Genomic DNA, 25697 nt, shown 5'->3' with positions numbered 1-25697 from the left:
CTCCATGGTGATTAATACTGGAGCAAGCCCTAAAACATTTTTAGGCTTCAATGCCTTTTGAGGGAGCACAGCAGGGGTGTGTGGGACCAATTACAAGTTGTACTAAAGAACCTTATGGCAGTCTGAAAGAGACCAGACAGCGCAGGGGCTGGGAGGGCGGTGAGCTCTTTATATGCAGTCTTTGGTGATAAGATGAGGTTTGAAATGGGCTTTTCAGTGCTGCTTCTGTCACCTACAGGTGGCGGCATTAGAGGGTCAGATCAATCTCACCGCAGACAAGGAGTCTTCTATTTGCACATAAGTGGTCTGACACTCTCTAATTCCTCTAATTTTGTTTGCAGTTTGAAAGGTCAGGTGTGACTGAGCATATGCTTTTATTCCTGCCTGTAAGTACCAATAAATTATGCACTTCATTCAGGTGATTGGGCAACACTTTAGTGGCTTTAGTTCTGCATTCATTTCAAAATGGTTCAAAATCTCAACTTCTATAAGACAAAAACATATTTTAATCTTACAGAGGTATGATGTCACTCTCGTGCAAGTGGCCCCTCAGCAAATGTTGCCATAGCAACCCTCCCTGTTATCCGTGGTCCAGCAGCAGCCTCCAATCTTCCTCAGTACAGCCCTTTTTCTCTCTCGCTCCCTCTTGTCTTCCATTTCTTTCATTTTCCAAAGCTCGGCTTACCCAAAAACCCTGAATCCAGCACAGAGACCGGACCGCTGCAACTTCACACAGCAGGTAAGAACAAAAGGCCCTTTTCTGCACTTGGCTGTCTGAGTGAAAGTTCATTAACCTGCTGGTTTAAATATACAGAACAGAAAGATGATGCTGAAATTAATAATCACACATTTTGTTTGAGTAGGTTAATAAATGACTAAATATGATTATGTTAATAGTGATTTAGAATAACTGTTTTAACCTAAATGTTTTTGTTTTAGCAGGTTGGTTTATCATTGCAATCTATATGCTTATCTTAAGAAAGAAAGAAAGAAAAAAAAAGAAAAGAAAGAATGTTATAAAATGTTTTTCTCTTTAAGGCCACAAAAAAATCTTCCAAAACCCACTAAAGGGAACACATCCATCATGCCAGAAGTCGCCTACCTGTCTTCCATGAAGCCACCCTTCCCAGCACTCACTCCCCAGCCCAGTTTTGATGTGAGCCCGACAGCTTTCACCCTCCTGACAACCACAACACTTCTGCCACGTGAGAGATTTCACATAGAAGGATTCACCATCCTGATTGTCGTCATTTTTTGCGTGGTCTTTTTCCTGCTCCTGTTGGCCTTTTTTTATGCCTTCTGCTTCCATTGCTCCATCGGTTCATCACTTAAAGACTCACATGCAGCTAACGGATGCAGCCTAGATCATGAGGATGCCACATACAAATGCAGTTCATCTGATAACCAGTCAGTCGGGAATGTTGTCTGAATGTGATGCTGAACCAAGATAACTGTGTGGTTATGATTCAGCTTCCTTAGGGATTGTCTGCAGTAACAGGAAAACTATATTAAGGTTAAGATGCATTTTGAACTAAAAGCATAATTCCATAAAAGTATTTTTAGTCGAGTTCCTCTTAATTTCATTAGAATTTAAGTAAGATGAATCCAAATACACTTGTAATATACATCTACTGTGTTCAATAAAAATCTGTTGAATATATATAAATGTATGTACTGAATGCCACCACAACTGAATGACAAGAAAAACAATAACGAATGCATGGACACGCAGCTCAGCAGCAGTCTCGCTTTATTTTCACTGAGGTGACAGGTGATTTCATTGTGCCGTGGCTGTGTATTTCTAACAAATGAAAGGCAGAAAAGGAAAAGGAAAGGGGGGGGAGATAGGTCATTTAAAGAGTGAACCGAGATATCACATTTGGAGCAAAACAATGAGTGCAGGAAATTACTGAGCTTGTGTCTTGCTGAAAGACAACACTGTCGATACACTGCAGAGCTTCAGAGGCAATTGCTTTGCAGTGGCTGAAAAAGAGAATTGTGTGTTCACTCGTGAAGCAAAAGCCCTGTTTAAATCAGCGCTAATAATAGAAATTGATTTCTGTTTTTGGAGCTAAATGAATTATTTTTATATATAACATTTAACACAATTCTGAGCATCAACATCAACACAAGAATGCCATCGAAAAAGCAAAAAAAAAAAAAAAAACAGCAAAATTCCTTTTCTACCTGCCATTTATAGGCTAACATTTAATACACTAGTTAGCTGTACACAAGGCACTTAAGATACAGTTATACATATGAATAAGCTACAGTATCAGCTTGGACGACATTACCACTTCTTGATTCATGACAGCGAGCACATGGCACTTTTGGAGGAGCGGGAATCACAGGAGCTGTCATGGGACTCCACGGTGGAGTCTCTGTCCTCTGACCCAGGTGAGTCCAGTTCAAGGTGAGAGTCCTGGAGACCATCCTGCAAAAGCATCCTTATAGTGAGACTGGAGACTGGAGAAGGGAGAGGTCATTTTATCGAACCAATAACAAAAGAGCAAGTGTGATTCAACTGTGTGTATGTGAAAAGAAAAAAAAAATTTTTTAGTTTAGTGAGGAAATTTAAAAACCCCTGCACCACAATTTTTTCTCTCACCTTATGAACAGTCATCTCCTCCACCCCACACTCCTCTACCGATTCCTCCAGAGAATGGCCTGAAACTTCCATTTTGATACGATGAGAGTGAACAGACTTGACATCATCCTCGTCCTCCCCTGCTACGAGCGGGAAAACCTGGGCACAGAAACAGAAGGAGCCTCGAGGAATCAGAGATAATGACGGTGGCAATAAAGCAAATGAGAGTGGAGACCATTCAAGCGTATCTCAGCTGAACCTTTACCGGTCCCTCCTCGTCCCCGGTGGCCTCGGGGTCCGATATGGTGGCCTTGCTGATAGCTTTACTGATGGTCTGAGTCTCAAACTGAGGACACGCTGCCTGAGCATTACCATCCTTGTCCCTTTTTCCTTTCAGCCAGTAGGTTTCAATTTCAACATTTCCCTGTAAATGTACAAAGGGAAGAAAAAAGCAGAGGAAAGATTTGATGTGTGTGTGTTTTGTTTTTTGGGGTTTTTTTTGCATAAATATGCAAAATATATGCACTAATATTCAAAGACAGAGATTCAGAGGCACAATTTCTGCTTTGGAAGTTAAAATGGCAGCTGCCAGCTTTTCAGTTCCCTGATGAAAAATGAGCCACTGTTGCTTTCTTGAGATTGGCGCATGTAATTAGGTGCCTCAAAAACCTTTGGGAGTCACTTTGCTGGCATTATCACTAAATGTACAGCCTCAAAGTCAGGCCTCCTGATAAAGCGGTAAATCAACAAGCAAGCTGCAATTACCAGCTGTGAATACTGAGTGTGCTGACTCCCTAGAGCCAAAACATTGTCAGTTATTATTATTTCATATGATTCTGAGGTTCATAAATGTTTATCCTGTCTGTTTGCTGTTAGGCATCCATTAACACAAATGAAAGCCTCAGACTTTTGGTCTCATAAGGCCCATCCACAGTATGCAGATATGCACTTTATACTTTTCTAAACATCCAAATGATTTTATTTTGCTCCATCGGCTCATCCAGTGTTTTTTGTGTGTTCGTATGTGTGCCATGTACCATGTGCTGCTTTAAACGAGTTCTTGAAGCAAATCCAACGGAATTGATTTAAACTGTAATACTTATTTGTTCTACAGCAATGGATAATTGATTACATCTTTCTGTGACGGCTGATTACATGCAATGAATGAAGTGGATGCAGTTGCTATGGTGAGAGTTTCGATCATTGACCTTGATGGTAATGATGCCCCTCCTTTCGAAGATGAAGTGGCTTCCTTTCAGGTGCTCGTAGGTGGCACTGCTCAGCTGAATGTGCATCTCCTGATTGACACAGAGTCAGCGGTCACAAGAAAATTCCCAAAATCACCAACTGTAACTGAGTAGAGACATTCTGACCATAAATACTGAGCAAGGAACATTTCCTCACTGGCAAGTCTGGGTCTGGTACTGTTTTGTTGTTTCTTTCTTTTTCTTTCTTTTATAGATGTTTATTGTTGTGGATTTGTTTTAAGATTTCGTTAGTAACGGGCTCACTATGACTGGGATGCCTACAGCAATTAATTACTTCCAGCCAGTGATCCATTTTCAGTTGTTTCCTACTCTCTCAGTACTCTCAGCTTCCTAAAATATATAAGTTAAGTATTCATAATCATATTTCTGAATTTATTTATTTTATTTAAATTAGTGTAACTATGGTGAGTTAAGGTTTCTTTCGATTATTTGCCCCACCTTCATTAGTCAGAATCATGAGCCAGATCACTGTTTTCCTGAGTTAAGCATTCCTGGCATTTCATAGTGTTCATTGTTTTCTTGTGTTTAATATATGGCGTTGTGTATGACCTTTCGGACTGGTTTCTGGATTTTTGTGTTTGCCTGCATTTTACTGGATTTGTTTGCCCCCCCTCCCCGTTTTTCTGTGCATGAGCATGATTTGGATTCTTGGACTTTTATTCTGCCTCATGGTGTCCTATTTAATTTAATTTAACCTAAAATTAAGTAAGGGTGACTTATTTCGAAACACCAGCTTAGGCTCGTGTGACTTATCTTTTATTGTTAATTGTTCTTCTACTAAATTTAACAGTTGCTTACTCAAAACCAACAAGTTATTCTAACTCACTATCTCAAGTAGGCAAATGTAAATATTTCCATATCAGTAAGTTTACATATTTTTCCTATTTTTAAGCTTTCAAAAGTTTTGCCACGTATCATTTTACCCACTTTGCCATTGCTCTCCATAGCCGAAGCTGTGTGAACTGTGTCACCGTGCAGGCCATAACGTGGCATCTTGTGTCCTACCACACCTGCTACAACCATCCCAGAGTGTATCCCTGCAACCAAAAACAGCATGTAAATGTAATTTGTCAAACACTGACATAAACACACCTGCAGGTCAGTACAGCTTCTACCCACCAACACGAATCTGTATGTTATTGCCATTAGACGGATCTTTGAGGTGATCTATGGAGCGCACCATGTCTAAGGCCATGTCACAGATGTTATGGGCGTGATACTTAGTCTTCTCTGGAGCTCCAGCAACCACCATGTATGCATCTCCAATGGTCTCAACCTGGATAATACAAGGACAAGCATTGTTACCCAAACACACTTGCACATAACGTGTCGTACAATAAGGGAGAAAAAAAAAAAAAAAAAAAAAGCACAGTAACCTTAAAGACGCGGTGCTTCTCACTGAGCGTGTCAAATAATGTGTACATGGTGTTGAGCATGGAGACCACCTGCATTGGAGTGATGTGGCTGCAAATGCGCGTAAATCCCACCACGTCACTGAAGAGAATGGTCACATCTGGGAAGACCTGGGAGAAAAGTGACCAGAGCATTGACGAGCAGGCTGATTGGTATACACGGCAGTAAAGGAAGAAATTCATGGGCCATTTTTAACAAAATACATTACCAGGCGAATGAAAATGCTTTCAATAAATGTATGCACTTCTGTTTAAGTTCCCAGGAACTCTTTACAACATTAACATCTCAGTTTATGCTTTAGTAAATGCAAGATTAAAGATGTAATCCAAAAACTGTGTTTTTTAAGTGCTTCAGTACAAGCATGTGAGTTAAAGTAAGCACCGAGTACAGAGCACACGAGTCTCGGGGCATTCTTTACTCCCTAGTGCAGCCACAGCAAATCATGCTGCTATGACAACTACCCTCAGTACTCCCATCTCCATTATGGATGGACCATTTTCTTTGATCTCAATTTCTTTTAGAGTTAATTAGAGCCAATTAAAGTGGAGCATTTAAGGGCAGAGTCTGTATCCTAATGTTGATGAGGAAAGCTGAGTCCACTGAAGACAACATTATATAATTTATCAAAGGTACACTGATAATCTAAAATCACTTGCATTTTTCTGTGTAATAAGAAGAAACGTGTTTTGACAGGGAACCACATTCTTTACCAGAACATTTGTGAGTAAATGACCTTTTTATCTTCAAGGCTTCTTCCCTGCATGCTGTAGAAAGACAGTACCACCCTGTGCACAGTAATGTTCGGCTTAGCTTAGTACACAGAGTAGAAAATCAGCAGTACAAGCTGTATATAACACTTTCTATAAGCCTAACCTCGCAAGTGTTTACAGCCGGTTCTCCTTTGCGCAGCCTTTTAGCCACTGGCTTGGGGATCATCCTGTAAAGAAGGTCGTCAGTCTTCTTCATCTCATAGTCCAGCATCTTCATGCTCTCTTCCAGCTTACTAGACTTCTTTTGCTCCTGGACTTCCCAATGGGAAGAAAGAGAGAAAGGGATTGTTTAGTTTGTATCTGGGCTTTGCAGAAGGTAATCTGGGGCTGCACGGCTGAAAGAAGGGCCTCAGAACAACTTTGCATAATTCAGGTTGACAAGGGAGCTGATCACTCACATATAATGCAGCTGCACTTTAGCACAGAGTACCTGTATGAGAGCTCTCTTTAGCTCCTCTGATTGTTGTGTTCCCGCCAGCACCAGGTCTCTGCTCGAGTCGTGCATGCTCAGGTCATTGATGTACAGGCCTGTCTTAAACATCGCACTGAGGCTCTCCATCCTACACGCACAGTTAACAACAGTGGCGGGGGAAGAGACAGAAATTAACAACGATAACTGTAGTTAGTTGTAATAAAGTCAAATTAGATTATCGTTATGTATAAAATTGTAGAATTTAAAGACTATAATCATGGGACGCATTATTTTTAGTTTCCTGCAAGATCGATAATGTAAGCAGTGCGGTGTGGCATTTGATATTTATTATATATTTCACTAGCTTATAAGGGCATTTTGCTTGCAAAACAAAATGTTTTAGAAGAGGAGGGAGATGTTTTTGTAATGTACTCTGTGGAAAACACTCTCAGTTGCAAATGGGTTCCCATTAGGCTCACAAGAGCTGCACTGTCTGATTACAAGCTAATTAGCAGCTCATTTCATGCATGGTAAGTGCTGTTAGAATGGGCCCCTGATTTGATTCACTGCCCAGGCTTTTATTTCTCGCTCGTAATTCACTTTAGCTCTTGCTGCTTTTTTAGAATGTTTTACTTTTCAACTGCAGCCTTTTAATAAAGTTCTCTTTCCGTGCTTGTATGTGTGTGTGTGTGTGTGTGTGTGTGTGTGTGTGTGTGTGCGTGTGTGTATTTGGGGATTTTACACAGGGGTTCCCAGGAAGATGATGGACTCCCACTCTGGCATGTATCTCATTTGTCCTTTTAGTTTGAGGCAGCGGCTCCCATCACCCCAGCTCTCCATTGCATTAGCACTGTTACCGTCTGAAAGAGGGGCAATCAAATGCCGAGAAGACAAACAGTCAGAGAGGTGTTTTAGGTTAGATTTTAACTGTAGATACTCAGCAGTACATTTCAGCAGGCGATAATGGCTGCACGCTGTGATAATAACGTCATCCTAATGGACTGAGCATTTTTTAAAAGTCTAATTTGACATTTGGGGAAATAGTTTTATTCATTTTCTTGATGGTAGTTTGATGAAAACATAGATACCACATATCTGTGTGTTCAGAGTGAAGCTGGATTCAGCAGCTTGGCTTAGGAAGTGAAAAAAGAAAAGGCTAGCGTGACTGGGTTTTGTTCTGGGCTGCTTTTGGACTTCAAAATCTTGCTGCTGGCTCCAGTTTCATGTTGAATAGACATGAAAGAGGCACCGAAAATATATAAATATTTTGAAGAACCAGGCTACTTTGGTTTGTGCAAGTCTTGCTGTGTGTCTTTGTGAATAAGAGAGAGGACTTGACCTTTATAATCATCTCCAATGATGGACTGGAAAGCCATGAGCTCCACATCTACGTCAGCAGAGCGGTTGGCATTTTCGTAGTCAGAATCTGTGGATAAACAAGGTGAATCATCAAGACTCATAAACGTGTTTCACCCAGGCTCGGATCAGTTACAAGAAATTCAGTCAACCGAAGGTGAATGAAAACATCAAACATTCGGATTTCTGCAACTGCAGGACCTCGAAAACTTTAATGCCACTCTACACAGGTGTGAAACACACACAGGTGCAATGTTTATTCCCTCGTACAAGAACAATAAAGAATGAAATAAAAATAAATATAATAAATTCTTTTGTGTCTGACTGCAGTAAATTTGATTAGACCACAAGTCCTCTCCATCAGACACACACCCCTGTGACTGTTTACATGGCTTCCACTCTTACTCTGGACGCGGTTTTGAAGGTTCCTCTCTCTCTTCACTGGCTCCTTGGATATGATCTCAAACAGATTGTTGGGATGGGAGATAATCTGTTTACAGAATACTAGATCAGTATTCTGAACACTCATCGGCACCCTGTTTAAAGCTCATATTTCAAAGACTGTAGTGTAGTTTAACGAGCCTCTAGTCTGAACTTAACTGGCAAGTAACATGAGCATTGTTGCAGTTTGAAATTTCTGACCATGTTCCAGGTGAACTCCACCAGGGGGCGAGCCAGCAAGAAGGCGTCATTGATCTTCTTTCCATCCAGATCAGGGAAGACTGTAGCCAGGCCTGAGCCTACATTGTGCACCACCATGTCCTAAATCATTTAAAGGATCAGTGAGTGTGTCTTCATTTCATTCTCCCACTGCCATGGGTTATATAAAGGGGGCAATTTAAAATAATTACCTGTCTGAAGACGATGTTAAAGGGGAAGACCTCAAAGAAGAAGTCAGAGGTAATGGGCAAAATTTCCTGCTCCTCTTCATCCTCTTTCATGATGTACCGGTAGGCTGAGTTGTCAAAGTTCAGCCTGAGTAGAGATGCAGATGAACGCATATTTCAAAAGTTTAGTTTAAAAAACATAGTGAAAGAAGTAAAATGATTTTAACTTTGGGCAGGAGGTAATGAACCAAAAGGGTTTGGTAACCTGATTTCATGCTTTTATGTTACATATCTTTACCTGAAAAGTGTTGCTGCAAAATAAATGGAGCAACAGTATGAAATAGCATAAAATAAAAACAAAGTGTACCTTCCATCACTTTCTCTGTGTGCATACCTCATGGTGACATGGGAGTAGTCCCCAATCATCTGCTCAGAGAGGACCTCCACGTGGATGTCAGTGTCGTAGAATTGTTTTCCCATCTGCCTCAGCTGGCCCATAGCATAGTGCAGGTAGCCCTTTCGCTTACTCCTGCAGGGGCCATACAAGGAAAATTTAATGTCTTTCTAAAGAGATTAACCACACAGCTTTCCCTCCGTTTCTCTTGTCACTATTTCAGCTTTTATGTCTGATGTTTTGTCCTCTCTGCCACAGTCCAATGCTGTAGTCAATCCCTGACCACCTCCCCCACCCCTGCTGTTGCAGACCTGTAGTGGAGGGTCACTCCGGTTGCAGACTCCTCCTGGCAGAAGAAGGTCGGAGGCTGCACCTTGGGGTAGCTGAAGCGCAGGTATTCGTGAAGGTTATCAAGGCCGTTGACAAAGTCACGTACGTGTCGGCCCAGAACCTGGAGGCAGAGACACAGAGAACCTGCCGAGTTTACTCTGTCACAGTGACTTTGCTAAGTATAGTAATTATACACAAACAGTGCTGTTTAAATCATATTTGTCATATTTCACCCATGCCAAAAATAACACAGTATATTTCATAATATTATCTCAGCTTATGTCTGGATAGCTTTCATTTAACAGTCCAGTTTTTAGTCTTCCATTTGTGTGAAAGTGTAATTAGTCCTTTATTACATTTATACAGCTGGTGCATGAACCAGTCCAAACAGCCCACTCACATCCTCTGAGTTTGGGAGAAGCTACGTGGTTTAAATTCATGTAACACCCACTAAGAGAACCCACTGTAACACTCAACATCTGCAGTGCTACATCCACAGTTGTGACAGTTTTGTCATCTGTGTCTTTTCTCACCTTGAGGATCCTGTCATACCCATATTTCCCAACAAAACCCAGGAAGTAGACACCCCAGGAATTCATCAGCTCATTGTAGGGTGTGCCTGTCACTCCGCTGGCTGCCTTTGCAATACGGGGAATAACACTCTCACTATAAACCTGCAAATGCAAACACTCTCACTTAGACCTCACATATATGGATAAGTATAAAGTATGAAGGCATGCCACTGTACCTGGTGGGTGACAAAAGAGTGTAACCTGACATCAGCTCTCTCTCTGACCAGCTTCCACACATCATCTCCGTACGACTCCTTGATGAAGTCATGAAGACTTTCACACAGCAGCCCATACATTATTTCTCACCGGATTGAAGCTCAGACTGACTAACACTAGCAAAACTGCTCCCCAGCTGATTGACTTGCAACAGTCCTCCCCAAGGCACCTGCAAGCGATAAGAAAAGTTCAGAATGATGACTTTTTCAGGGCTGTAAGCTGAATATTAATGCATTTAGCTTTCAGCGTGAAGCTATAAAAAGACATGTACTTATATTGCAGCTTTTGCCTTTGCTTTCTCTGGCTCTTCGCTCTGCCAATAAGGATTCATCTGAAGGCCAGCGGGGCAAACGGTTTTAAAGGTGCCTTAATTATGCAAACTCTCAAGTCTGAATGGGACTCCTTTGTTCTTGTGTCAGCTGTCAGTGCCTGTTGGCTTTGCACCTCTCAATGTGACACAAACATACTGCGGAAGAAGCCTCTTGTGCACAGATGACACCAATATGAGAAATTTCCACCTTCATTTTGTTATCCTCTTGTTCGTACTAAAATTATCAGTGCCCAGAATCTAAATGTGTGTGTTTTTTATTTATTTATTCATTTATCTATCTCAGAATAGACTTGAGTCATGAGTTGTTTTCATTTGTTCCCTACATGTGACTGAACCACACAAAAGTAGATTTATTTTTTTCTTTCGGTGTTTAAACCTTCTTGGGCTTTTTTTTTTTAAATCAAAATTGCTTTTTTTTCTACTAAACAAACATTCTTAAATAAACCTGTAATGGGCAGCAACTCTTCAGCTTTTATTGTGTGCCTGCAGCTGATTTTCTGTGACTCAGGATGACTTCACATTTTCTTTCAGAGGCCGGGAGGCTTCCCACTGGGAGATAGTGGTATTGTGGAGCAGGGCAAGTGCGAAATCGATATCCAATCTCAGCAGGGATAAAGAAAATGTTTTGTTTTTTTCCCCCGTACAGACTCCTGCTGAGCTCAATGAATCAATTTGTGGGGGGAAAACTGCTTGATAAAATTAACTTGAGTTCAAAAAGGGCAACCAAATATAAAGTTAAAGGTCATTACCTACATTATAGAGCAAGACAAAAAGAATTTATGTAGAAGTCATTACCAGAGTTTCTCTGCAGTTGGTAAACCAGCAAATAAATGAAATCATGATAGTAAAAACACTGCATGGCTGCTTACTGCAGTCATTTAGACGAGTGAATAACTCACAATACCTCAGAGCAGTTTGAATAAGGAAAGCTGTGAAAGGTCTCCCACTTTTAGAAACTCACAACCTCGGCTCATCAGCATGAAAGCTGTTTCTGTGGAGCTGCGTTGTGTGTGCTGGTGTCCAAGTTTGCAGTTGGGTACTCGGCCTCCGTGCGCCAGTGTCAGGACAGCTGCTCTTATCAAACACACGCGCTGACGGGATCCAATTTTTATCATCACAGAAGCTTGAGGTCAGGATGTAAATCTTTGTGCCTGTCCCTTTCCCTAAATCGCTTATACCCCCAACCCACCCCTTTCTCAAACACTCCCTTGATCCATCCTCACTCTCTTACCCCCTCTTGCTAAAATAAACTCAGTGAGGTAAGCACTGGAGGCATCTTGGGATGAGTTTTATACAGACTGCTCCGTCTGTGCTGAGGAGTGTCAGAGTGGAGTGTGGAAGCATCCCAGCAACAGTAAAGGAGCAAACATACGACCACCCCAAGCAGCTAAAACACCCGGCATACAGGCAGGCAGGAGAAGCAGGTAAGGACTAAAATCAGGCAAGTGTAGACCTTTATATGATCCAAATAAGCAGTGATATAAGGCACTGTTAGGTACGGAAATCACTGCATTCATAAATGACTGTTAAACAGGGAAAATCATATATTTTTATGATGCAGAAAAAGCTCATATAAAATTTAAAGGTGCGTTTAACTGTAGCGTGACTTTTGATTTTCCTAGTTATAAAAGACATGACTGAACAAGTAAATTAGTATTTTAGAGAAGTAATCTGTCTGCATTGTTCAGACCCATGGGGGTAAAACACGTGATTGCAGTCATCTAGACACACACAAAAAAAAAAAAAACTGCAGCTCATAACTTTTTCCAAAACAGTCGGGACACCTGGTAAAAAGTCATTAAAAACAGAGCGCAGTCATTTGCAAATCATTAAAAATGATGTACGTGCTTGAAATTAGTGCAAAGAGCATATTAAATGTTGGCACTGGTAGATTTTTGTTGAATTTTACATGTGTTTCAACAAAAACTGTTCAAAAAATAAAGGCATGTTCTGTCGCCTCTTCTTTGAATAACACTCTGTAGGTTTGAGGACTTTACTGGCCAGGTTAAAGTGAAATGTTTTCCTCTTCTCATCGATATAGGATTTCAGCTGCTTAACTGCGTGTGGTCTCTCTTATCATAATTTGGGTTTAATGCTCTCAGCGACTGGCAGGCCTGGATTGCAGGCATGCAAGTTTAGAAACCAGGCTCTTTAACTTTATAGCCATCATGCCACAATACATGCAGAATGGGGTTTGGTCTTGCTGAAATAATTAAAGCCTGCCCTAAAAAAGACATAATCTGAATGGTTGTATACACTTGGGTCCATAAGTATTTGGACAGTGACACAAGTTTTGTAACTTTGCCTCTGTGCAGCACAAAAGCAGAACAATAAAGATGTTACTGAAATGCAGACTTTCTGCTTTAATTCAAGGGGTTTGCTTTTTTTTTTTTTTTTACATAATTGTTTAGGAATTAAAGCCATTTTCATTCACAGTTCCTCATTTTCAAAGGATCCAAATTAATCGGACAGCTGACTGGCAAACAGTTCCATGGCCAGGTGAGGCCTATCATTTGTTTTCCATGATGAAGCAGATAAAAGATCCGAAGTTGATTTCAAGTGTTGAAGTAGCTTGAAGTTGAAGTGGCTTATCAGCTTTTCGCTGTAATTTTATTATGAGGCCCAAAAGGATGCCAGTGTAAGAGAATGAGGCCATCGTTAGGCTGAAAAATCAAAATAAGTCTATCAGAAAGATAGTAAAAAATTTAGGAGTGTCCAAATCAACAATCTGGTTCATTCTTAAAAAGAATGAATGTACTGACCACCCAAAGAAGATAAATAAGTTACATGATGACAGAATTATTTCCATGGTTAAGAAAAACAACTTCACACCATCTACAGTGAAGAACACGTTCAAGGAGGCGTTTGTATCGCCATCAAGGTCGACAATCAAGAGATACCTTCATTAGCAGGTTCACAACAAGGTGCAACCCACCGGTTAGACTCAAGAACAAGAAGACAGATGAAACCAAAAATGATCGTAGGAGAAATTTATAGAGGAGAGATACAGTTTGTGACCCAAAGCACACCACATTATCTATCAAACATGGTGGAGTTAATGTTGTGGCATGGGCACGTATGGCTGCCAGGCCTGGCAGTGCATCTTAAGGGAGGAAATACAACATTTGATGATGTTCATGGGTTCAGGCAAGAATTTGATTTTCATCCAAGAATTAAAAACAGTCCTTATACTTAAAATTATGTTAGTTTGTCCAATTACCTTTGATAACTATGCATAAAAATGGCTGTAATTCCCAGAAAGTCAGTGTAAAAAAATTTTAAACCCCTCAACTTAAAGTTGAAAGTCTTCACTTCAATCACATCTTGACTGTGTGATTTTAAAATCCACTCCAGTGGTGTAAAGAGGCACAACTACAAAACACACTGTCATTGCATGTAATGTTCAGCATCAACAGTGCCTCTCCAAATTTGCATAACACAGATACTCCCTTTCTTCTTTAGCAGGATGTGGACAGTTTCTACAAATAAATGTTTCATTCATCTGACCACAGGACAGATATATTTAATAGAGGGTTTCAATCTTTGTCAATTTTTAAAATTTGCATTTTCTTGCATTTTAAACAAAGTTTTGTTTTGTTTTGTTTTGTTTTGTTTTGTTTTGTTTTGTTTTGTTTTGTTTTGTTTTGTTTTGTTTTGTTTTGTTTTGTTTTGTTTTGTTTTGTTTTGTTTTGGCTGCATTTATCAACATCAGTTCTGATATAGTGGCATCCCTATGGTGTCACTATATCAGAAGCAGTTAAAATATTCTGTGTTTATGCTGTATAACAAAATGACAACATACATTAGTCCTTATACTAATTATGAATATTTCTGTGTCCAATAGAGGAAGCTGTGAATGATGATGCAGTCAGGCATGAATCACATGACTCAGCAGAGGATGTTGCAGGCTAAGGCTCTGTCTAAGGAGGCCAGTAGAGGTGAGTGTATATTAGATGTATTAGTTTTGTTACTTGCTGCCTCCAAACATCAGGAAATAGAACTGACATTGGTCTGCCTCTTCTTCTTCTTTTGGTTGGTCCCTTTAGTGGTCTGACAGCAGATCATCTGCCTGCATCTCACCCTATCCCTACCATCCTCCTCTGTCACACCAACCCTCTCCTCTTCTCTCTCATCTTCTCTGTGGTCTTCTTATCCTCCTGCCTGGCAGTTCTATATTCAAAATCCTTTATTCAATATCCTTTATCAAATACATCCACTATCTTTCTTCTGCACATGTCCAAACTTATTCCTAATCTTGTCGGGTCTGGTCACTTCCAGTGAAGATCTTAAAAATTTCAACTCTGCCACCTCCAGCTCCATCTCCTGCCTTTTTGTCAGTGCCACCATCTCTAAACCATACATCACAGCAGGTCTCACTACCTTCCCTTTCACTCTTGCCCTTGCACACATCTCCCCCCACTCCACCCTGCCTGCACTTTCTTCTTAAACTCTCTTGTGCACTGTTCATTGCTTTGGATGGTTGACTGCAGGTAAAATTAAATTCATCCACCTTCACTACCTCTGCTCCTAGCATCTTCACTGCTACACCTGTCTCCCTCTCATTCACACACATGTATTCTGTCTTGCTTCCACTGACTTTTATTCCTCTTCTCTCCAGAGCATGCCTTCACCTCTCCAGGGTCTCTTCCACCTTCTCCCTGCTCTCACTACAGATCACAATGTCCGCCATGAACATCATAGTCCACTGAGACTCCTGCCCGACCTGATCTATCAGCCTGTCCATCACTACTGCAAACAAAAAGGAGCTCAGAGCCAATCACTGATGTAATCCCACCCCCACCTTGAACCCGACTGTCACTCCTGCCACACACGTCACCACTGTCTTGCTGTCCTCATACATGTCCTGCACCACCCTCACATACTTCTCTGCCACTCCTGACTTCTTCATGCAGTACCGCAGTTCCTCATATTTGATAAAATAACTTGTGTGGATTTATATTCTGTCTGACATACAGTATGAGCTCATAGCTGGGACCATAAGATGTAACCAAGCTAAACATCAATGCATGCTAGCCCACTGCCTGGAGTGGTCTGTGGTATACCCAAATCCCAGGAGTGCCAATGTGCTGTTGAATTTCTCTGCACATTCCAGCAGGGACCATCCCAGTTGCACTGTTTGTTTTCCAGTCCTGGCCGCCAGCAAGGCTTTGAAACTAAGTCTCCTAAACTCAGCAAAATGTGACTCCCACCACTGAATTTTACACAAGCTGATCAAAGGCAGCTCCTCGAGGATGGCACATGCCCAAACCTCCCTGAACATTTATCATGTGCAAGTAAGAGAGCTGCTCTTACATGAGTCTTTCATCCAAAGATCCTATTTATATGCCCGGTTACCCATGCAACCTTGGACCACAACAGACATTACACACCTCTTGACATCACCTTGAGGCTATTTCAGACCCTCCAGAGTGCTGGGATATCACACAAGAAGAGACCCTGAGTGAAAGCTCTGAGGATATCAACTTAGTGAGGCTTCCCATGCTTTTACTTTTATACGTACGTCCCTCTCAGCTGTTTAATGCTGACAGAAATGAGAGGGTCAGAGGAGACTTTATGATTTGCCAAAGGTCCTTAATAGCCTGTTGTTACTGCCCTTCTCTTTCCAAATTAGCACTAACAACTAAATCTCATCAGTGTGTTTATAGAGGGTCAGATCCACACTGCCACACTGCACAAATTCTTGGAGCAAATAATTTTCTGTAGCATGAACTGTAACTCAAGGATGCCACATGTAATCAGTTATTTTAAAAAAACAAAAAAAAAAACAGGCTCCATTTAAGTTTTGTGTTCTGCCAAAGGTCTGAACCTGGGGAAGAAGATCAGCGTCCCGAAAGACGTGATGATGGAGGAGCTCAATCTTCTCTCTAATCGGGGGTCTCGCATGTTTCAGGAGAGACAGAGGAGGGCTGAGAGATTCACAGTGGAGAGTGCTGCCGACACCAGCAATGTAAGAAAGCGAGAGATGGAGCTCGCCACGCAGTGATCTACATGTAAAATTAAGAAAATGTTTCTCAGGTGTGTTCACTTATAACAGCTTGGTGTGCTGGATGTATCAAACAGCAAAAAAAAAAAAAAAAAGTCTGACCTTTCTTAGCATTTGCTGTTTAGTTCTAGTATAGCAAGAGGCCATTCTACCACATTTTAAAACAAACAAATCCATCCCAGAGTTATGTGGTTTCTCACATTATGATGAAATATTGCCATATCAACATAACAAGGGGGCCTCTTGTTTGGAGGGTAAATAAATTAATCCAGTGTATTTCCTAGGTTTATGCAGAGCCCATTCCTACCCAGCAAATCATCCCTGAGCTGCAGGCAGGAAAAGAGAACCAGGCTTTCTCCATCCCTGGTAAGCATAGCCTGGTCATGAACCTTCAGAAGACTGTAGCAAAGAAGGGCAGTCCTGATGTCCTGGCTCCAGGTAATACATGACGGAGAAAGGATGGCCAAGGACTGGCAAAAGCACAAGCTATAAGGCTTGCTCTTTGTAATGCCAGTGCCTGGATAAAGAGAACGCTTAAGCAATGCATGGGCATTGTATCGCATTTGATTTGCAAGTGCTCACCTTTGTTTTGGAAATGCATTGAGCACATGGATTTGTTTTATCGTTATTTGTGCCAGGAGAGTTGGCAGTTTGTAGAAAGCAATTAAGTGTGAGCATCTTTGCTGGGTGTTGTTGTGTATTTGGCCTGACAGAAGGCACCGCTTACACTCTGACTGACAGCGAGATAAGCACTGTTTATTATCAGGGATTCACACTGAGATCTAATTACTGTAGTTCCTATTTCCTATTGACAGGGGTGATATCAAACATATTTATATTAGATCTGCGTGTGCTTTGATAGGAAGAGCTTTTTTTTAATTTTATCTAGTGGGTTCTGAGTTTGCAGTTGAGCCGATCTACATAGAATTTAGAACACACTCAAAACTGAAGTCGCACTTTTCACTTTGCCCAAAGCGGTATGCTATTTTTATCCACTGTTATTAAATTTTTGTTCATGTCAGGATATTCTGGCCCTCTGAAGGAAATTCCTCGTGAGAAGTTCAACACAACAGTAATCCCCAAATCCTACTGCTCCCCGTGGAGGGAAGCTTTGGGAAACGACGAGGAGCTCCTGAACACCCTCAACACCCAGCTGCCTCAGCCCCCACAAAGACGACAACCTGCCAACTACAGGTGCTTCAACAGGTAAATCTGCCTTTCCACACCAAATAAATCATCAGGCAGTGAATCTTGTTCCGTTGGAAGCCCGCCTTTCTACAAATAGACCCGCAGATGACCTCACTACCTTATCCATCACTATCAAATCTTCCCTCGGCTCCGCTCCATGTTTCCATGGTTTGAAAATTAATCCAGTCTCTGGCTTGCACTTCCTTGGGGTGACGTTCTGTGATGGCTATTTTGAACACTGGCTCTTGAAAAATGATCTACTGAGCGGCTGCAAGCTTTTAATGGCCCCACAAGACAAACTGCACACGAAAGGGAATCACGTTTCTCATGGCACACAAGGAATTGCATCACACAAGCGAGGCAGGACAAAGGTTACGCTTGGGCAGATGGACGAATAGGGAATATATGAAAGACAAACTGACTTTACTCACTTAAAGCTGTCAGTTAAACACATTATGGCAGCCAGTCTGAAACTAGAGCTCACGTGGAAGGATCTCTTTACACGCTTATGATTATGAAATTATGAGGCCTTAATTAAATCTGAACTCAACTAATGGTCAGAGCAGCAGTGTGAGCAAAGGAGGTCATGTTCACCACACACCCAGTTTCTCCTCAGTGCCTGTTGGTTATTTTTTAACTGTTAAGAGTCTTCTGTTGAAAGCAGGGATGCCCAAAGTCATATCATGTATCATGTGAAAGATATCCACTTTATGGGAAGGAGTGTAAGCTAAGACTTCTAGGTCATCGTGTTCTATCACAGAGCATTTAGCCTGCTCAGTAAGGACTCGTCTTTGTTTCGCAGATCTCCAATGCCATTTGGGGGCGCTACGGCGAGCAAACGGGTGATCCCAGTGATTGGCTTTGAGGCGGTGGAATCCCAGCAACTTCCTGGCATCGCTCTGGAGCGCATGTGCCGTCGCCCCAACTTCAACAGAGCGCCCAGGGGATGGGGACTCGATTACTGCCCCGAATCTAATGAACTATAAAAACAAGCTGACAAGCTAAAGACTGAAACGCTGGCCTGTGCTCCCTCCCCTCCTCCTACGAAGATGAAGCCTGTTAATGATAGCACATTGCAGGGGAGGAGGAGGAAAAAATAAATACTCCTGCATGATATACAAAGTGGTTTTCTACTGCTGAGTGGATTGATGAGCTGAGTCGAACTCTCGAGTTCATTACACACTCAGTCAAGTTCAGGACAATGCTGCCACAGGCTGATCAGTCCTACCTATTGTTCCTGTTTGTCACCTCGAGCAGTATCTGATCCCATCAATGTCTCAATGCCTGCCTGCCCTCTCCTTTCCTTTCACTCTGCAGCTTTACATCTTCTTCTCTACTAATAAGAAGCTGCCATATGCTGTTGTATAAGTAATGATGAATAACGCACAGAGATGATGGATGGAAAAAAAGTGAGTTGTTTTAATGACAAGTGAAAACAACATTCAAAGAAAATCTTACGATAAAGTAAGTCGTTATGCTGTGGGATACTCAGATGATGTAGAATAAAAAAAATAAAGTCAACTGAAATTAACAGGTGTTTTCTTAGAATCCAACTTTACGTTACACTACGCACAATGTGACAAATACAAGTTTAACCTAAGGAAAAACATTTTTGTATATACACACGATGGTTCCTACCACAGGAGCCTTTTAAACCCTTGTGTGCTCTTGAGTTTAAAGTCTTAAAACGTTCAGCTCCACTGTTCAGATGCTGTTCGGGTACTTTTCGGGTTCTGTAAGATCCTGGTTGTCCCCTCTCCAAACACAGAAGGCTCTTGTTCACATCATTCACTGCTCTGAAGGTGAATCATTCAAAAAAAAAAAAAAAAAATTGGTTTCTATGCGATGTCTCGCTTACAGACGTCGCCTTCGGGCCCAGTTTTCGATGTGAGAGCATCTGACCAGGTCTAACACAGCACGATTTCCCTCTGGCGGCTAATCGCCGTGACGCGAGCCGTGTGCAGCATGAGCTCCCATGCGCTGAGGATCCTGAGAGGGGTAGTGGATTTGACCAGGAGGTCTCATGCTCATTGGAGGGGGCATAGGTGGGGCCATAGGACCCATCGGGTGAAACATTGGAGGGCCAAAACCTACGGGAACGAAAGAAATGAGCATGCTAAGTATCGACTATTAAAAACTGTGTAAGCCTCTGTAAGAGACTAAACCAAGAATTAAGGCTTGTTTTTAATTTTATTTTGATAAACTGTACTATAAAAATACACATTAATAAGCTTAGTATAGATTGCAAGACATAAAAATCTTAATTTTACCTGGAGGAGGTGGATTGATGCCTGGAGGTGGGGGTAATGCAATGTTCATGACAGCAGGAGAGGAGCTGGGGTCAAGGTTGAAGTAGTTGGCAGGAGCCTCTTCATCTAGAGCTGGCGGTGGGGGGAGAGCTAGAAGAAAAGAAGCAAAGAAGAGCAAAGTTTCACAAACTAAGTAGAAAATAACCAGAGAGCAGTGAAATGTTTGATTTTTGCCATTTTAGGCTTCTCTCAAGCCTGAATTCTACATTCACAGATGTCATATTTATTGAGAAATGGTTAAAAACAACAACTAAAAATTAGGCGTAAACATCAAACAGCATACGTCGACCAGCTTTCTTCTCTGCTCTCTGTGACTGACGGTTGAACTCGAGCTACAGCACATACGCAGACAGCTAAGCAGACGCGGCAGATGAAATGTCTGTTCCACTTGCATTCACACAAAATCTGGAAGAGTGGCACCTTCCTCCAGGGTTGTGTGGAGCTGCACATAATCTTATTTGTGCTCTAGAGTGTAACTGCCTTGAAACATTCAGGAAAAAATGAATGGTAGACTTTTGGTTTTGACTACAAAAGTCACATTCATTCAGCTTAGCTTTACTCTATATTTTCCACCTCCTCAAACCCCCTCCACCCACACACACACACACGCTCTTGAGATCCAAAGTCTTAAAGGCAGAGAACTTAAAACGACTTGTTTGAGACAGAAGATAAACTGAAGGGCCCAATACAAGATAAATAAGGGATATTTTCAACTGTGAATCAAGCACAGCTGAAATGCTGCCCATAATCAATCAAAAACCCTCAGCAGCGCAAGACCAACTCCAAATGTTCTCAAACTTTCAGACAGCTCTAACCCTGAAGCGCACACACACACACACACACACACACAGATACACACACACAGATACACACACCCACACCCTCATTCTCCAACTCTCCCAGACTCACCTCCAGGCAGTCCAGGCACAGGATCAAGTCTGGTACCCATCTCGCTGACACCATCTTTGATTCCCTCCTTTCCTCTTGCTGCCTGAGACCTAAATGGGCACACAGCACAAGTCAGATATACTAATGACATTGCCACGTTCACCGTCACTGAAACGTGTCAGCAGCAGAATACTGTCCAGGAGAGATAATTTTAAGTCTCCTGCCTAGCAATAATATGATTAAACTCCTAATATAAGAGAAGTATTTATATTTTGCATCTAGCATTATTAGTCAGCCTGTTATTTTTAAACAAACGGCATATTATCACTGTAAATTCACATCTTCACCTAAACGGCTCTCCTTGGTGGGGCTATATGGGGGTTAAGTTTCAAAGTCAGATTGCAGGATGGTTTTCTTTACAATCCATGTCATTATGAGCACTCTAATGGTTTCAGTATCCAGTAGTGTTGTTGGTGACGCTCACAAAGCTGGACAACATTGACCTTTTGATCAGATTCTTACCTTCCCCACTTGACAGTGAGTCTTCGTCCGTTAATAATGAGTTTGTTGAAGGACTTTTCAGCAGCCATTTCAGCCGACTGCCGCGTGGCAAACTGGATGAATGCGCACTGCTGCCTCTGGACTATGGTAATGGTTCGGATTTCGCCAAATTGATAGAAGTGACTCCTGCAATGACACCGATATGAGCTCATCAGACCCAAAATAGTGAAATTAAACGTTTCCAAACAACACAGCAAATTTATAAAATTAGTATAAATTGGAATAACCACCATATGGTTGTAACCCTCTGTCCAGCCTAATAATACATGCAGTGAAGACTTTTGCAGAATTAATTTTTGGGCACGAACAATTAGTGTCACTAATTCAGTATCTGACCAAACATGACATATAACCACCATGTCTTCATTTCTTGAGTTATTTCCCTGAGTAACAGTCAGCAAATTGTTCTTGCAGATCATCCCAGAATCATTTTATATTAGACATGTTTTGTAATATTCTAATCAGCTCATCTTTGTTTGTGCCACATTTAAAGAGTGACAAGAGAGATAAGATAAGAATGGGACAGATGGATGAGCAGACAGCCAAAAACACAATGCCCCGAGCAATGGCTGTCCTGGCATCGAGGCATAACAATAAATTATCACAGCAAGTTGTAAAAGAGGTTGTTATGAGGAAGAAATGCTTACTTGAGGTCTCCATCTGTAACAGTATCTCCCAACCCCCCAATGTAGAGAGTGGTGATGGATTTGTCCTCTGGTGGGTCCAGTCGGGGCATAGTTGAAGCCCGCTTTAGTAGCTTGTCCGCTACTGGGTCATTGATGCCATAATAACGGTCCTTTATGTTCTGGTCTGCAAGTGGGTCATCAGGATCTGTGGGCTTCTCGTGCCTATGTGAAGAAGGCAAACAGACTGAATGACAATATCACAGATAACATTCATCCATCTTCTTCCGCTTATCCGGGGCTGGGTCGCTGGGACAGCAGCCTAAGCAGCGAAACCCTGACCTCCCTCTCCCCTACCACCTCCTCCAGCTTATTCGGGAGAACGTTGAGGCATTTCCAGGCCAGCTGAGAGACATTATGTCTCCAACATGTCCTGGGTCCGCCTCAGGGCCTCGTCCTGGTAGGACGTGCTCAGACCACCTCACTCAGAAGGTGCAAGGGATGTAGATCGACCGGTAAATCAACAGCTTTGCTTTTACGCTCATTTCTCTATTCACCACAACAGACTGGTCCAGCATTCGCATCACTGCAGCTGCATCTCCAATTTGTCAATCTCCCGTTTCCCTCACTTGCGAACAAAACCCCAAGATACTTAAACTACTCCACTTGGGGCAGCAACTCATATTTGACATGGAGTGGGCACGCCACCCTTTTCTGGCTGATGGCCTCAGACTTGGAGGTGATAATTCTCATACCTGCCGCTTCACTCAGCTGTGAACAGCTCCATTGTGAGCTGGAGGCCACCACCTCCATCATCCACAATAAGCAGACATGAGATTCTGAGCCCACCAAGGCGAAAGCCTTCCGCCACTTGGCACCGCCTAGAAACTCTGCCCATAAAAATTACGAACAGAATCGGCCCTGGTGGAGTCCAACACCCACCAAGAATGAGTCCAATTTATTGCCGGCAATAAATGCCAAACTCTCGCTGCAGTTGTACAGGGGCTGCATGGCTCGGTAACTACAGGCCAGACAGCCCATACCCCCCACAGGATACCCCGAGGGAAGCGATCGAATGGCTTCTCCAGGTCCACAAAAGACATCAAGACTGAGGGAAACTCCAGACTGGAACAGAGTCCAGCCCCTCTTCAGGAGACTGGTTCCAGAGCCTAAGTCATGCATTGAGGTGAGCCCGACTACATCTAGCCGGTATTTCTCAACCTCACGTACTAGCTCAGGCTCCTTCCCCACCAGAGAGATGACACTCATAAATGAAAGTTAAAGCAGACCATAATGATGAATAATATATGTAAGTCTATATTTAAAGATTAGAAACAATCAGCGCCACCTTACAATGCTGAACTCAAAGCACCAAGACACTGAAAAACTGCCATCCTTGAACTTACCTATAGGGACATTCCTCCCCTCTCTTACACTCTCCCTTCACCCAGAAGGAGCAGATATGTGGCCGGTTCCTCTTGTAATATGGTGTGGTCCGAGCCAGTTTCAGCAACATATCACTGGAACTTGTAGCCTTACCAAGCTGGCCCACTGGCCGAGTGCCATCGGAATTGGCTATCTGTAAACACAGAGGTCCAAAGAGACGGGATGGATGAAAAATCTCTCTTTTTTAAAAAAAAAAAAAAAAAAAAAAAAAAGAATTTAACACAGGATCAAATATTGGACCAGTAAATAGAATTTTCAGGTGCAATGAAAGATTGTGCAAAAATTAAAACCAGTGTATGTTACTGCAATTGAAAGAAACTGGAAAAATTATTATTATTTTTTTTTTTTTTACGGTAATAAAGCAATTATACCTCTCTCTCCATGTTCTGTGTGTAGTACTCTTTATTCACATCTGACTTGGGAACCTCATCTTTAATGGAGAGTCCGGTGTCTCGGACTTGGATAGGCAAACCTGTCAAACACGAGATACAAGAGGTTTATGCTCAGAGACACACGAGAAAGGGGCTCACAAAAGCTGCACACCGGCAAAACCCAGAAGAGCTAATCCGAGAAACTCACCATACTCCAGGTCCAGCAGACATGTTTGACAAACATTTTTCATTTTGCTGCATGTCTGACAGACTTCTGTCTTCTTGAAACGCATTCGTGTTCCTGGACACCATCGGAACACAGTAAAGGGCCGAGCACAAATCTGATAGGCAAAAAAATGAAATTTACAAATACCTCCATGTAATATGAGGTAAAGTACAATCTGGGCTGCACAAACATCATTTAAACAACTAATAAAACAAAAAATACCTTGCATTCTTTCCCATATTTTTCCTTGGTCTGTAAAACAAAGCATGAATGGATTTGCGCCTGGTATTAACACTACAAGCAAATAATTTTGAATTCACTATGAAGACACAGGGATGCTCACTCACCATACGGATGTAAGGATTTTCTCCTAAACATGTCTGACACAAAATGGGAAAATCCTGAGGAGAAAGGAGAACAGTAAGGAAAATAAATAAATTGGTGTAAGTTACCTAACGCGACTCGGCCTCCATCTCTGCTTCACCTTCTGCTGCGGGTACCTTGGCAAACGTACACGTGTGAATGAATACAGGGAGCGCTATGAGACCTATTTTGCCATCTGTTTAAGGATGCTGTTTCAGTCCAAGTGCTGGCTGCTGAAAACGACCTTGCCCTAATCCATCTCCCAGACAGCATCAGACAAACATCTAAATATAAGCAGATCTTGTGGCTGAAACGTCATCTCCATAATCTAGGGTTGCAAAGTCTATAGTCTAGTGTCTTAACAAAACTAACATTGGACAAATGCCCTGTTGTGTCATAGCTCAATTAGGGAAACTGGTTTGTTGCCTTATAGGGTAACTCATCTTGATGCGCAACTAAGGACCGACCTGTGAATATCCTTATATAACAATCAATCACCGTAGAATTATCACAGTTATGTACAGAACTTTAATTTTGTTACAGACTTATTTTACAGACCAAATTTCTTCTGACGTTTTCACCAGCCCGCTGTCAATCCTGCTAGACAGCCAGTTTTGGGCTTCCTGTACTTTATTAAAGCTACAGTTTCATCTTCCCTGTACGTGTTTGCAAGAGAGCGGCGCCACCCAGGATGGTGCGGCTTTTTCGGTTCCATTTTTAAAGCAAACTTCTCACCCGCCTATCGTTTTAGCATTGCTAGCCTGCTGGTGCTAGCCTTTCCAGCTGTAGGCAGCTAACTTTCACACAGCCCAGGTTTAGGTTACATTAATAATGATAGTTTGATCTCAGTCTCGGACGTTTTTGTCTGTCATCTGTCAATTGCTCGGGTTGGATCCAGCGGAAACAGGTATGTTTCATGACTAAGGTACAATATCGGTAGCTAAAGGCGAGCTAAAGAAGCCAGCAGCCACGCTTTTACAACTAGCTAATGCTAGCTAACGGAAGGCTAACTACCAAGAAAACCCGGCAGTTTAGTAGAAAACTGGCACGATTTACGATTTTATTAATTCATGAAATGTAGCTAGAACATACAGTGCTCCAGTCATAGTAACCGCTTGATAACGCATAGCGCCGATTAAACGTACCGCGTCTTCCCAATTCTGTCTGTTGTAGGTGTTGGAGCCCAGGGAAGTCGCCATTTTGCAGACTGTGGGCCAACCGGAAAGGGTTGCCAGGTATGTG

At 42.0% G+C, this 25697-nt stretch overlaps 3 protein-coding genes across 4 annotated transcripts; 1 reads left to right on the top strand and 2 right to left on the bottom strand.

Annotated features, from left to right (window-relative positions):
• Window positions 1-2171: 2171 nt before the first annotated feature.
• On the bottom strand, window positions 2172-10225 carry LOC115787400 (soluble guanylate cyclase 88E-like). Its single transcript, XM_030740091.1, has 18 exons — window positions 10106-10225; window positions 9891-10031; window positions 9339-9478; window positions 9028-9162; window positions 8658-8781; window positions 8449-8568; window positions 8219-8296; window positions 7976-7992; window positions 7193-7300; window positions 6469-6598; window positions 6142-6288; window positions 5232-5378; window positions 4975-5131; window positions 4783-4892; window positions 3796-3885; window positions 2853-3011; window positions 2609-2746; window positions 2172-2434 (listed from the first exon to the last, which is right to left on the bottom strand). The coding sequence occupies exons 1-18, from the start codon at window positions 10223-10225 to the stop codon at window positions 2306-2308; spliced, it is 2190 nt and encodes a 729-aa protein (XP_030595951.1). The 3' UTR covers window positions 2172-2305.
• A 1583-nt stretch (window positions 10226-11808) lies between these two features.
• Window positions 11809-18977, top strand: LOC115787393 (myozenin-2). Of its 2 annotated transcripts, XM_030740082.1 has the most exons (6): window positions 11809-11900; window positions 14321-14414; window positions 16296-16444; window positions 16765-16846; window positions 17503-17686; window positions 18471-18977. In XM_030740082.1, exons 2-6 carry the CDS (start codon window positions 14333-14335, stop codon window positions 18652-18654), a joined length of 681 nt encoding a protein of 226 aa, XP_030595942.1. In that variant the 5' UTR covers window positions 11809-11900; window positions 14321-14332; the 3' UTR covers window positions 18655-18977. The 2 variants fall into 2 exon arrangements, with proteins under 2 accessions (XP_030595942.1, XP_030595943.1); XM_030740083.1 differs by lacking the exon at window positions 11809-11900 and having other exon boundaries at window positions 14305-14414.
• An 88-nt stretch (window positions 18978-19065) lies between these two features.
• Window positions 19066-25697, bottom strand: rbm22 (RNA binding motif protein 22). Its single transcript, XM_030740134.1, has 11 exons — window positions 25601-25697; window positions 24440-24493; window positions 24315-24344; window positions 24075-24207; window positions 23867-23967; window positions 23456-23628; window positions 22074-22274; window positions 21388-21552; window positions 20887-20975; window positions 19939-20067; window positions 19066-19758 (listed from the first exon to the last, which is right to left on the bottom strand). Exons 1-11 carry the CDS (start codon window positions 25652-25654, stop codon window positions 19604-19606), a joined length of 1284 nt encoding a protein of 427 aa, XP_030595994.1. The 5' UTR covers window positions 25655-25697; the 3' UTR covers window positions 19066-19603.

Source organism: Archocentrus centrarchus, chromosome 10, assembly GCF_007364275.1.
Source record: "Archocentrus centrarchus isolate MPI-CPG fArcCen1 chromosome 10, fArcCen1, whole genome shotgun sequence".
NCBI classification, from domain to species: Eukaryota; Metazoa; Chordata; class Actinopteri; order Cichliformes; family Cichlidae; genus Archocentrus; species Archocentrus centrarchus.
This window is presented reverse-complemented; position numbering and strand designations above follow the sequence as displayed.

Bases quoted from the DNA above. Each gene is read 5' to 3' on its own strand.
- LOC115787400 (XM_030740091.1), bottom strand. From the start codon at position 10,225: ATGTATGGGCTGCTGTGTGAAAGTCTTCATGACTTCATCAAGGAGTCG. The intron at 9,163-9,338 runs GTCTGCAACAGC...TGGCCCCTGCAG, and splicing joins GGAGTGACCCTCCACTACAG to GAGTAAGCGAAAGGGCTACC. The intron at 8,297-8,448 runs GTCAGAAATTTC...TTCTGTAAACAG, and splicing joins TGGAGTTCACCTGGAACATG to ATTATCTCCCATCCCAACAA.
- LOC115787393 (XM_030740082.1), top strand. From the start codon at position 14,333: ATGATGATGCAGTCAGGCATGAATCACATGACTCAGCAGAGGATGTTG. The intron at 16,445-16,764 runs GTAAGAAAGCGA...TGTATTTCCTAG, and splicing joins GTGCTGCCGACACCAGCAAT to GTTTATGCAGAGCCCATTCC. The intron at 16,847-17,502 runs GTAAGCATAGCC...TGTTCATGTCAG, and splicing joins CCAGGCTTTCTCCATCCCTG to GATATTCTGGCCCTCTGAAG.
- rbm22 (XM_030740134.1), bottom strand. From the start codon at position 25,654: ATGGCGACTTCCCTGGGCTCCAACACCTACAACAGACAGAATTGGGAA. The intron at 24,345-24,439 runs GTGAGTGAGCAT...TTTGTTTTACAG, and splicing joins AAAATCCTTACATCCGTATG to ACCAAGGAAAAATATGGGAA. The intron at 20,976-21,387 runs GTAAGAATCTGA...GTGCCCATTTAG, and splicing joins CTCACTGTCAAGTGGGGAAG to GTCTCAGGCAGCAAGAGGAA.